The sequence below is a fragment of the Plectrocnemia conspersa genome, unplaced genomic scaffold, assembly GCF_051122295.1.
Source record: "Plectrocnemia conspersa isolate PC_06_02 unplaced genomic scaffold, ASM5112229v1 ptg000009l, whole genome shotgun sequence".
Classification (NCBI taxonomy): Eukaryota; Metazoa; Arthropoda; class Insecta; order Trichoptera; family Polycentropodidae; genus Plectrocnemia; species Plectrocnemia conspersa.
In genome coordinates, this window is record NW_028277173.1 from 24,343,422 (window position 1) to 24,354,751 (window position 11,330).

At 29.3% G+C, this 11,330-nt stretch overlaps 2 protein-coding genes and 1 long non-coding RNA gene across 14 annotated transcripts; 2 read left to right on the forward strand and 1 right to left on the reverse strand.

Moving 5' to 3' along the window:
- Nucleotides 1–813: 813 nt before the first annotated feature.
- On the forward strand, nt 814–3,117 carry LOC148232356 (U-scoloptoxin(01)-Cw1a-like). Its single transcript, XM_088192319.1, has 4 exons — nt 814–1,024; nt 2,432–2,650; nt 2,717–2,859; nt 2,922–3,117. The coding sequence occupies exons 1-4, from the start codon at nt 941–943 to the stop codon at nt 3,019–3,021; spliced, it is 546 nt and encodes a 181-aa protein (XP_088048445.1). The 5' UTR covers nt 814–940; the 3' UTR covers nt 3,022–3,117.
- A 1,024-nt stretch (nt 3,118–4,141) lies between these two features.
- LOC148232357 (uncharacterized) lies at nt 4,142–9,751 on the forward strand. 12 transcript variants are annotated; one of them, XM_088192239.1, is made up of 6 exons: nt 4,203–4,255; nt 5,141–5,746; nt 8,230–8,282; nt 8,353–8,428; nt 8,497–8,591; nt 8,669–9,564. In XM_088192239.1, the coding sequence occupies exons 2-6, from the start codon at nt 5,476–5,478 to the stop codon at nt 8,672–8,674; spliced, it is 501 nt and encodes a 166-aa protein (XP_088048365.1). In that variant the 5' UTR covers nt 4,203–4,255; nt 5,141–5,475; the 3' UTR covers nt 8,675–9,564. The 12 variants fall into 12 exon arrangements, 4 of the variants coding, with proteins under 4 accessions (XP_088048365.1, XP_088048366.1, XP_088048362.1 ...); XM_088192240.1 differs by having other exon boundaries at nt 4,205–4,255; nt 5,342–5,746; XR_015810660.1 differs by lacking the exon at nt 5,141–5,746 and having other exon boundaries at nt 4,142–4,255; nt 8,477–8,591.
- Nucleotides 4,992–6,748, reverse strand: LOC148232358 (uncharacterized). The gene is made up of 2 exons (XR_015810662.1): nt 6,597–6,748; nt 4,992–6,387 (listed from the first exon to the last, which is right to left on the reverse strand). It is a non-coding gene; the product is annotated as an uncharacterized LOC148232358 (long non-coding RNA).
- Nucleotides 9,752–11,330: the final 1,579 nt, after the last annotated feature.

Here is an 11,330-nt window from a genome sequence, read left to right on the forward strand (position 1 = left end):
AAGAACTCTAAAGAACTAATGATTCTTTACATTCTTCATTCTGAGTTTTGCTCTAACAATTTTTAAAATGTTAATTATTGAACATCATTTATAATAAAACGTATTTGTAGAAGATCCTATATCATTACCCAGTAGAAAGCAATAATTGAAGTGTTTTACCAAACATAAACATGAGGAAAATCATTTGGTTTGGAACAACCAAGAATTTGAAGAGATTTTACTGCAAATTTTCAGAAATTATCGTAACCAAAATTTTTAACGGTTCCTTAATTTACTACATATTTTATTCATGGTCTTAGACACATGCCTAGAAATCACTAAAAATTGTCTGCAGTATCATTTGTTATCACAGAAAAGCGATCACAATGGTTTTGCTTATAGAAAGTCACACAGGATACATACTTTTACTTTATTAAAGGAATTTTACTTTACAAGCAGATTTTTACATTATGGCTTTTAGTCTAAATGAGTTTATTTTCTTATTTGTCCAAGCTTCGACATACTTGCTAACATCATGATTTTTAGGAGAGAATGACAAGATAAAAATATAAAACAATCGATATAACAACAATAAATGGTTTCATTAAAATTCACACGAGAAAACACTGGATTTGATACAGCTTTATCTAGACGCACATCTTTAAATGGTTATTAAAAAATATGCTAATATATTATAAATTTGAGCATAAAACAATAAAAAAGGTAGAGAGCATAAATTTAATTAATTTAATTTTAATATGCACTTATTTTCACAAATCATTTGACAGTGAAGGTGTTAACGTTTTTTTACTTTTACATTAAACGATACTGTTCTTGGCAGTGTGCAGAGGTTATTGCTAGGTAGTAGACGCAAAGCTCTCGTTGAAAATAGCTTTAATAATATACGAAAGAAAATTATTGCTTAATACAAAAATCTCTGTATTAAAATTTTAAAGTAAAAATGAGGAATCTCGAAAAAATATCGTTGCTGTTTTCAGTTTCTTTAGCTATTGTTTTGATTTATGCTGAAGCTGTCAAAATTCAGGTGAATTGTTTAATTTTTATTATATAATATTTTTGATAAAAAGTTGCATTGTTGTAGATTTTCTAAGTCATTCAACTAATTTTTGCTTAAATTACACAATGATATTTAGAAATATACATTTATAAATATAAATTAAATTCAATTTTTGATATAAATATTTTTATTTTATTGGACTTCATTTTTAATATATTTATTTTTTAAAGAAAATAAAGCTTGTTAATTAATATATGTACAATTGCATTCAGGTCAACATTCACTACCTTTTTAATATCTATTGATATATTATATAAATTTATTATTATAATAATAAATATTTTTAAATGTTATGTTATTATTTTCAAGTGTAATATTTAGTATATTATAAAAAAATGCTTAACTTTAAATAAATCTTATTTATTTGCTAATAAAATAATTGCGATTTATGACCTTTAAAATTAAATATATATTTTCTCAACAAATAATTATCAATATTATTTAAAATAAGTAAAATTTGCATCAACATATTTTTAAAAATTGTTTGCCATTTTATTTTGTTGGTGGATTAAAATTCCAGAATTCTAATTTGATTGATTATTAAAATAAGTATAGTGTTTAAGATATATTTTTATCTAACCATTGTGATAAGGATCCTCTTTTATCGCATGTTAGAATAATATCAAGAAATGGATCGTTTCTGTTACGTAAAAGAAACGCAAAACAAACTTTGTAGCTGCGTTTTATTTGTGGTTAAGGTTTAACACATGAATTATTGTTAATGGTTCTGATTTAACTAATGTCTTTAGTTGCCCGTTATCAACTGAAGAAGAATAAATACCACCCGTTTTAAACTCACAAAATAATATTTTATCCGCTATTTCTTAAACCTTTAATTCAATAGTGAATAATGAAATGACACCGTAATTGTTTCCCTAGTAACCTAACATAAAAATAAAATGATAATTGTTTTGTTTTAATGTCCATTATATATAATAACCAAAGCAAAAACCAAAATATTTATTACTGCTATTCTCAATCGCAAATTATGCAATTTATCGATTATCAACCTGAAGTTATTACGCATTTTACTTCACGCTCGAGTTACGTTAACAATGCTGTAACATTTACAAATGTGCAAATAGGCAATCAACATCTATTGTAAATTATATATCATTCAATTGCAGTGAATACCAGTAGGCTATCCAGCCAATTATTATTTACAAAATATTTGCTTACTCCAAAAGTTAATTTGAAACCAAGCATGAAATCTTATGCAAATTTTGCAAAAACTTTCATGTTGTTAATTATACATTCAAATTGTGTGTTTTCAAACATGAAACCGAGCATAATTGCGATATTTCATAACTTGAACTGTTGCACAATACAGTACAGCGTAGTTTTATGCTTAATTTTATACTATGCGCTTTTTAGCCAAGACAAACTTACCAAAACTACCACTACGATGATTACTATGAAGTCCAACCTAAAAAGCCTTTGAGAGAGCACGAGAAACCGCAAGATTTGAGCAAAGTTCCTGGAGTTCCCGGCGTCGATTATCCTATTTATCACTCTGTACCACACACCAACTTTCATTGCGGAAATGTACCAGTTCACCCAGGAATGTACGCCAATGTCGAAACTGGATGCCAAGTAAATAATTTTTCTATACTACATATTAAAATTATATTTATTATTTATATTGTTTTACCTTTAAAGGCATACCACATTTGCCACGATGGACGCGAAGGAGATCAGGGAGCTAAATTTTTATGCACAAATGGAACACTATTCAACCAACATATATTTGCTTGCGACTGGTGGTACAATGTTGATTGTTCTCAAGCACACTCTCTCTACAGGTCCATATTAAAAAAATATTTTATAATAATTATTATTTTAATACTTATTTTTTTATTAATAGTTTGAATGCCGATCCAGAGAAGAATCCGTTCGCACCGAAAGTCAAGAAAGTTCCACAAGAAGAAGTAATAAAGGGAGATTACTACAACGAATACTATTAAACAAATATATTAATTAAGATCTAGGTGTATGTGAATAAATATTTATTTCATAATATATGTATGTAATATATTTCCTAAATAAATGATTTGCTTGTAGTAAAGTTGTTTTCCTTTAAATTGCCCTAATTATTTATTTATTTTAATTAGGATCGCGGCCTTAATTCGTCATGATTGTATAAGATAATACATAATTGTAAGTAAAGGTGATCCAAGTTCAGATTCTGTAAACATCTAAAATAATTAGTGATCATGTAAATCATGTAAATCAGCCTTAAGTCTGATTTACACGATTTACATGATCACTAATTATTTTAGATGTTTAGTTGTACGTAACAATGAACACAATTGGCATTACGATAAGCTTGCAAAGAAACAAAGGTCGCCTTTTCCGCTTCACTTTTAAGTTTTTCTAAATACACTTTATACGTGCAGTCTAAAATTACATTATTGTTAGTTTTTTACGATTTTCCGATTAACTATAGATATTGTGTATTGTTTATGGACGTAGTAAAAAAATACTTTTAATATAAATTATAAAAAAACAGCAACAATTATTTAATATACTAAATAAATACAATAAAACTGATCAACGACGAGGAAAAATTAATAAGACAGTGAAAGAACCATGCGCTTGTACAAACAATACTGGGCCAGAATAAACTAGCCCAAAATTATGGAATTGTATGCGAACGGACCCGCGTCAACCCTTCTTGCCCTAACGACGGTATAGCTCTAGTAGCTTAGTAAGACACACACGCGCCATAAAAATGTACTAAGCTTAGAGGCAGAGATTACTAGCCTTAGCAGCCGGAATATACGACGCGTAGTCCACGTTGGTCACCGATGTTCCCACGTTTAATTATTACGTTTACGTAAATAATAATTAATTAAATAATGATTGTCAATTAAAAAATTGCATACTTACAATGATATACTTATTTAAAGCTTTTTAATCTATATTATTTCGAATAATTCATTTCAATTATTGATAAGGCCCAGCCCCTGGGGATCCTAAAGACAAGCTGCCCTTGCTTGCACTGAGCATCAAAATCCCTAGTTACGGCACATTCCGACACGTATTTATTATTATTAAAATTTATTTTGTACTGGCAATATTTTTAACAGTTTAAATTCATATTGCTCAAACCTAATTCATATTTGGACCAAAAATAAAATCTGTCAGTTGAGATCTGACGATTGTTATTGAAGTGACTGCCGCATTATATTAAAATTGGTATTCTATCAATCCATTTAATTATTTTTGCCTTGTCTATGTATATTGAAGTGGTCCTTATTTTTCGACTTTAATTTTTTTTTTGACGCATACCCTTATTTTTTCGTTTTATGATTATGATTTCACTTTAGTATCACCCCTCACGCTGAGTACGCAAATTTTGTCAGTGTATGCGCACATGCGCGCGCACATCAGTGGCGTAAAACATTTTATTATGTATTTTTAATAATTATTGTTTAATAGGCACGGATATATTTATGAATTTCAATTATTGCCTTTTGTAATTCGGTTAAGATTTTCATATAAAAAATAACTTTACACAAATTACATGAAAAATAATACACAATAAACAAAGTACATGTATTAAAATAATCTCACTAATTACACAAAAAAAAATCTTACAAATTCATAAAAAAATATAAAAATATAAAAAAAATATAAATTATACAAAAAAAGATAAACCTTATAAATTGAATAAGTTTACAAAAACAATAGAAATTATTTTAACCCTAAGGTTTTTTTTTATGTGTAACTTATATTTCTTTAATGTTTTTGTATTTTTTTATCTTTAAATAAAAATATTAACCGAATTATAATATGTAGTAATTGAAATTCATAAACCTGTCTAGTCAGATATCGGTGCCTATTTTACATAATAATTAATTAAAATACATAAAAAATGTTTTAAACCACTGATGTGTGTGACGCTTTACAATGTATGGGTGTATGTATGCCTGTAGTGACAAAATTCGCGTACAAAGGTGTGCTGGATGATCCTATAGATTATTCCCAGTCACATTGTGGCGTTTGTTTAATCAGTATTGTAGTTCGTAACAAGCATCATGTCCATGGAATTACAAAGTTCGAAAAAAAATATATTTTTAGTAGGGGACTTGTGTCATCAAATATCGGAGTCCAAACTTCCGTCAAATCGCCAAGTTCTCTCAGTGCTATTTTATTATATTCGTGAGGTTAAATTAACGGTCAGTGAAAGTGCAAATCTCACCATTCGTGAATGTGTTAAATTTTGGGAAAAGGCAAGAATACCCACGAAATCTTTACCTAATTGCGTAAAAAAACTTTTAGTCTTGTATCAACTTTGGAGGGATCTGCAAAAAGATGCTAAAAAATCCCAAGATGTTTACGAGCGCCGTAGAGAAAAGTTTAAAAACAATTTAGAGAACCTATTTGATATTGCACATGCAGATGCACTTCAGTTAATGAATATAGAAGAAGATAAGATCTTTTTGCAGCAACAGAGAGAGACAAGACGGTCCAATTACTTAGCTGGAGTTATTAGAAAAGTTGTTGAAAACGAGGAAATTCAGCGAATAAAATATTTTTCTACTGCATCAACTTCATCGACAGCGTATGATATTACAGTTCCTAATATACAGGACGATTCTATACCCAGTTTAGATGAGGATGCTGCAAATTTGCAAGAGAAGTTGTCAACTACAACCGAGAGCGCACAATCTATAGCGAAACGAGGTAGGAAAGATTTTATTACTCCAAAATTAGCATCAACTTTAGAGAGTTAGTTGAGTATAAGAGACGCAGTTTTTATTCTGCAGGCAACAATCGAGGCTCTTGAATATAATATAGACAATTTTCTAATAAATAAGTCATCTATCTAATGAGTTCGTACAAAAAACGATAGGAACGTGCCAGAGCCATTGAAGTTGATTTTCAAAGTAACATGCTAGAGGTTGCTACTCTTCACTGGAATGGTAAATTGCTACCAGCTCTTAATGCTTGACGTACTAAAGAAGAATGTCTTCCTATTATAGTTTCATATGGAAACAAGGAACAACATTGCTGCACTGAAATTAGACAATTCATCCAGTAGAGAGTAGGCACAAGCTTTTTGGAATGCGATCAGCGATTGGAATCTCGAAGATAAAGTGCAGGTCCTCTGTTGTGATTCCACGGCCTCGAATACAGGTCATTGAAAAGTGTGTTAGAAGCTAATATTCACCAAGTTAAGATATTTCACTTTTCAAAATGTTCAAAGAAAATCGGGAAAACGTTAATCCCAATGTAATTCAATCCCACTGAGAAATCGTAAAAGCACATTTTAAGAATTCCGAAATCGAGGCATTGCTACGACTACTGAGAGTTAATAGAGCTATCTATCTTATTTTAGGCGGTGATGTTGATCAATGTGAATTGAAAATTAGGCCACCAGGTGCCATGCACCAAGCTCGTTGAATGTCAAGTGCAATTTACTCTGAAAATATCGCTACTCAGCTCTCAGTTCAAATTAACCTAGAAAGACAAGATATATGTCCTTGTTTATTGTGACATCATATGTTAAGTCACGAATGCAATGAATTTCAGCAGTAAAATCTCCTTACCTAATTCTGTGCTTCATTATATGAAAATGTTAATGAAATCATCTCAAAAGCAGCCTTAAAGAAGTCTAGCCAGCAATTATGGTATTTAACTGATAAAATAGCTGTCTTGTTAGAAAAAAAAACAGAAAGAAACAAATGCAAAATTTGAACAAATAAAATATTAAGAGTTTTAGGCATCGATACAATCCGTCAAAAATAGAATTTAGCGGCTCATTGTATGGTGAGCTTATTAATAAATTAGACGTTGTTCATATTTACATATCCTTACTATTTATAAAATTACTATTGATTTTTTTTAGATAAAAACGTTAATGATTTCATATCCATCGAGAGTAAGAATTTTCTCTCTCGTCTCAAACTTAATGATGATTTTCTCCACGAGTGTCCATCTTCATATGAAACCAACGCTACATTTTTGGAAGCCAAAAATAGTGTATCGTCGATTAAAGCAGTGAACAATGCTAATTCAAAGCTCTGATTACAGTAGAAGAGGAACAAAAACAATATTTGCTTCGTTGTGTATAAGAACACAGAGATGAACCCCGATTGTAAAAAAACACAAACGAAAATATCCCCAGTAATTACTTTGTTTAAATGAAAAATGTTTATCAATTCATGATTTCAATACTTTCTGTTTTTTTTCCTGAAATTGCACGAAATTTGAAATTTTGCCTTACAAATTGGTACTAATTTCCATTTTTTTAAACATAGAACATGTTTTTGCTTTTACTAACCGCCTTAAAACATATGGAATAAGTATCTTATTTATCTATCGAAAATTTGCAAAAGCATCTTCCATGTTCCTTAGTTTCATACGTTCGGGGCAGAGGCTCACGGAGAGGTGCGAAGTGCCGATTTTTTTCCTGTGTTGTCTATTCGGCACGGATTAACGTTACCCTAGGGAGCTGATATTTCACTAACGAGTGTTTAGGGTTAAATATTGTAGAATAAATTTAAAGGGTATGCGTATCGGATTTTGTAAAAAAATATATTTTGTCTGTATAATATACGTTCAATATACTTATCATTTCTCCGATTGATTGATAAATATAAAAAATATAGTAATGATTTTTATTTCCATAAATTTATTCAAAATATTAACAGGTAATGATAAGTATAACGAACGTATTGTGTGCTTTAGAGCTAATAGTAAACCCAAACCTGCCATCTCTTTCTCAATTATGAATAATGATGAAATGTATAGCTCTCAAACTGACTGTGTTAATTCAAATAGAGTATAGCTTGTGGTTACCGGATACGACCACGAGTGTCACTCATGGTTTCAACGGAAGAGGTTAATGTGTCTTCGAGTATAAGAAGAGTATATGTTAGAGATAGCCAATTTTATTTTCAGTTAATATAACTTCTCAGTGTCATTATATAGCAACGTGGCAGCAAAATCCACGCACCATATTTTTGTATAAAACTATATTTGAAACACATTATTTTTACATTGGTCCTAAAATGAAGAATAAGAAATTTATTATTATTTATATTGTTTAACGCCCTGAAACTGGTATGTGGCATATTCATTCCACACGCCTTCTATAACTTCTTGTTAATTTTAATGGTTATAGATAATGCTTTTGTATATTTTTAATCACTTTATCTTTGCAGAACATGACATTGAAACATTTGATACTATTAACACAATTGAATGTAAAATTGAAGTAAATAAAATATAATATGTTACTGCATAGTATATAACTTAATCTTAAATACTGTTTTCTCCCTTTCTAGTATCTTTCAAAAAGCGAATATGGTGACTGCAGTGAAGATACAAATATGAACAATGTAGACGACATGTTCGAAATAGGTTATACATATAATACGATTACATTATAACATATTGTTTCATTTATAGATTATTTTATATGATTTCAGAAATGCACGATGTTAAAGATAATATACATAAAATAGATAGAATTGGTGTGAATATTTTATCTAACCAAATTTGTAATGTTCAAGAGAAAACGCAAGTATTAGTCCAATTCATTACGATTTATATGTATTTTAATATATACAACTAATATAAGAAATACAATTTTAATTTTAGATATGAAGAAATGAAAAATGTATTAGTGTTCAACTTGGAGCCGTTGATATGAATGGAAATTCTTATAAATTTGACTGTGAGACTGAAACAAAACTTTCACAACATATTCATACGTGATTCGACATTTGTGACTTTAAATCTGATAATAATGAAAGATCTCAGAGGGTTGCTAATAAATTTGCATAAGAAAACGATGGTAAAACATTTAAAACTGGTCAATATCTTGCAAATCATTTGAATACTTATAATGATGCTCGCAATTTTAAATGTTTAAAATGTGGTAAAACATTTATAACGAATCAATATCTTTCTCGTCATAAAAAAATTCATAGTGATGCTCGTAAATTTAAATGTGAAAAATTTGATATAATTCTAATTATTCGAAAACTTATAGGGATGCTCGTAACTTTGATTGTGATAATTGCGATAAAACATTTTTAACCAATCTATGTATTATATGGCATATCACTACTCATAGCGAAGCTGTTAACTTTTAAAACCAATGAACGTCTTTCACGTTATATGAAAACTTATAGCGATGTTCTTAAGTTTGAATGTAATTTAAATAAGCTAAGAATTTTGCATCATGACAACGCGAGGCCTTGACTCAAGAAAAAGAAATAAGGAAGTTTGAGTTGGAAGTTTTACTCCGTCCCCCATATTCACCATATCTCGCACTGTCTGATTACCACCTATTTAGGTCAATAGAACATCTTTACGGAAAAAAATTTAAAATGTTGACCAGGTGAATTTTTTTAGAAGTCTTTTTATAAAAAACCAAAAGAGTTCTACAAAAAGGAAATTAAAAATTTGTCATTGATAATGATGGAAATTATTTTTTAAATTAATATTTAATATGATTTTGCAAATAAATGTTTTCTGCAAGCAAACAAAAATTTTGGTTACTTTTCGGTCTCCCTAATATAATATAATAGAAATACCGAAAATCCTGGTTTTCATAAATTCAATCCTGGTATTTTGAAGCATCCGTTTTAGTCCGGTATTTTCTTGAGTCGGCATCCCGGTTTACAACACAAAAGCTTGGTGGGCTGCAGGTTCAATATCGCTGCTATAATCCAAAAATTAAAAGACAACTTTAATTTTATTATTTATTTAGTTAATATAACTAAATATTTATACACTAAAAAATAACAATCGAAATATACATATAAAATATAACAAACAGAATGTATAAAAAATATACACTAAAAAAATGCAATCAAAATACACATATAAAATATAATATAAACAGAAGTACATAAAAAACTAATATTTATTTCTCAATGCATGAAGGTGTTTCTTTATTCCATAGAGGAAACCCTAGTAATATATGAATTCACACCTCCGTACAATATCCCTCTGGCGGTACTCGTTCTCTTATACCTATCTAGCATTAAATTATCTCTATAGTATTAAATCTATGTACATTTTTATTTCTAATTAAAATACTCTTATAACATATTATTTTCTGACATATAAATACTAAAACATTATTCAATATTCCTTGAAATATCCAACCATTCCAATCTTTCAATCATTCTGTAACTACTAAATCTATTTTTATTTAAAACTACTCCTATTGCCCTATTTTGTAATTTTTGCAACATCGCCTTATTTAATTTATAAGGTATATAAAATATTGTCGTACAATAATTTTAGTGGTGCAATATAATACTATTGTAGATTATTTAAATTTTATTTTATGTAATTACGGTGTTCCTTAAAATTAGATTTTATATACAATTACTTATAAATATTTAACATTTTCATGTATTTCTATAATATAGTTATGTGTAACTATTTTTATATTATTATCTAACATATCTTTATGATTAATAATAAAATGTTTATTTTAAACCATCTTTCTATTATACTAAATTTGTTATTTACAACTTCTTAACATTGTCATCTATACAATAAATTAGTGTCGTCTGCAAACAGATGTATTTTACATTTTCCTATTTTAATTATATCATTAATATACAGTAGACTCCTCAATAATACGGTAAATTGGGGATCTGCTATTTAGGTACCCTTACTTTATGTGTGAGCGAGTCAAAGGGAGGATATCTCACAACACTGATTCCTATGTATGTATTGCAAAAACATGTATGAATATTTTCTGGTCCCCGACTACACCCAACAAAATAGCACGTTCCCAAATTACCGTGTTATTGGGGGGGTCTACTGTATATATTATAAACAACAATGGTCCTAAATTTGGACTCCTGTGGTAAAACACAGTAAAAAAAATTAAAATTAATTTCTTAATTTAAGTAAAACAAATTTTAACAAACAAGGAACTAGGACGCAGAGTGTGCTTCTTCTTTGTCATCTTCAATAGGAGATTGGTCTTGTATCAATACAGGTGGTTGATTGTGTATGAGAGGAACTGATGTAGGGGTTCGATTACGTGAATTGTATGGTGCAGGAGAACGTATAATTTGTGAGTAAATAATTGTTATGTGATGCAGCTGATTGGTATGGCATAGGACACTGTGACATATCATGGCGATGGTGAAGAGTAGAATTCAGGGGAGTTCTGGGATGAATAAGGTGAACCGTCTGATACAAAACAAACCCCGTTCCTTGTCAATGTGCCCATTGCGCCTTCGAAAAGTACATCAGCGACTATTTTTTCTGCATAATGTTTTTGGTTGGG

What these genes read in the sequence shown, in the direction of transcription:
- LOC148232356 (XM_088192319.1), top strand. Translation starts at nt 941, where the DNA reads ATGAGGAATCTCGAAAAAATATCGTTGCTGTTTTCAGTTTCTTTAGCT. An exon ending in ATGTCGAAACTGGATGCCAA is followed by an intron (nt 2,651 to 2,716) that starts GTAAATAATTTT and finishes TTACCTTTAAAG; the next exon opens with GCATACCACATTTGCCACGA. An exon ending in CAAGCACACTCTCTCTACAG is followed by an intron (nt 2,860 to 2,921) that starts GTCCATATTAAA and finishes TTTTATTAATAG; the next exon opens with TTTGAATGCCGATCCAGAGA.
- LOC148232357 (XM_088192236.1), top strand. Translation starts at nt 5,098, where the DNA reads ATGTCCATGGAATTACAAAGTTCGAAAAAAAATATATTTTTAGTAGGG. An exon ending in ACAATCTATAGCGAAACGAG is followed by an intron (nt 5,747 to 8,229) that starts GTAGGAAAGATT and finishes TTATCTTTGCAG; the next exon opens with AACATGACATTGAAACATTT. An exon ending in TGTAATGTTCAAGAGAAAAC is followed by an intron (nt 8,588 to 8,668) that starts GCAAGTATTAGT and finishes TTTTAATTTTAG; the next exon opens with ATATGAAGAAATGAAAAATG.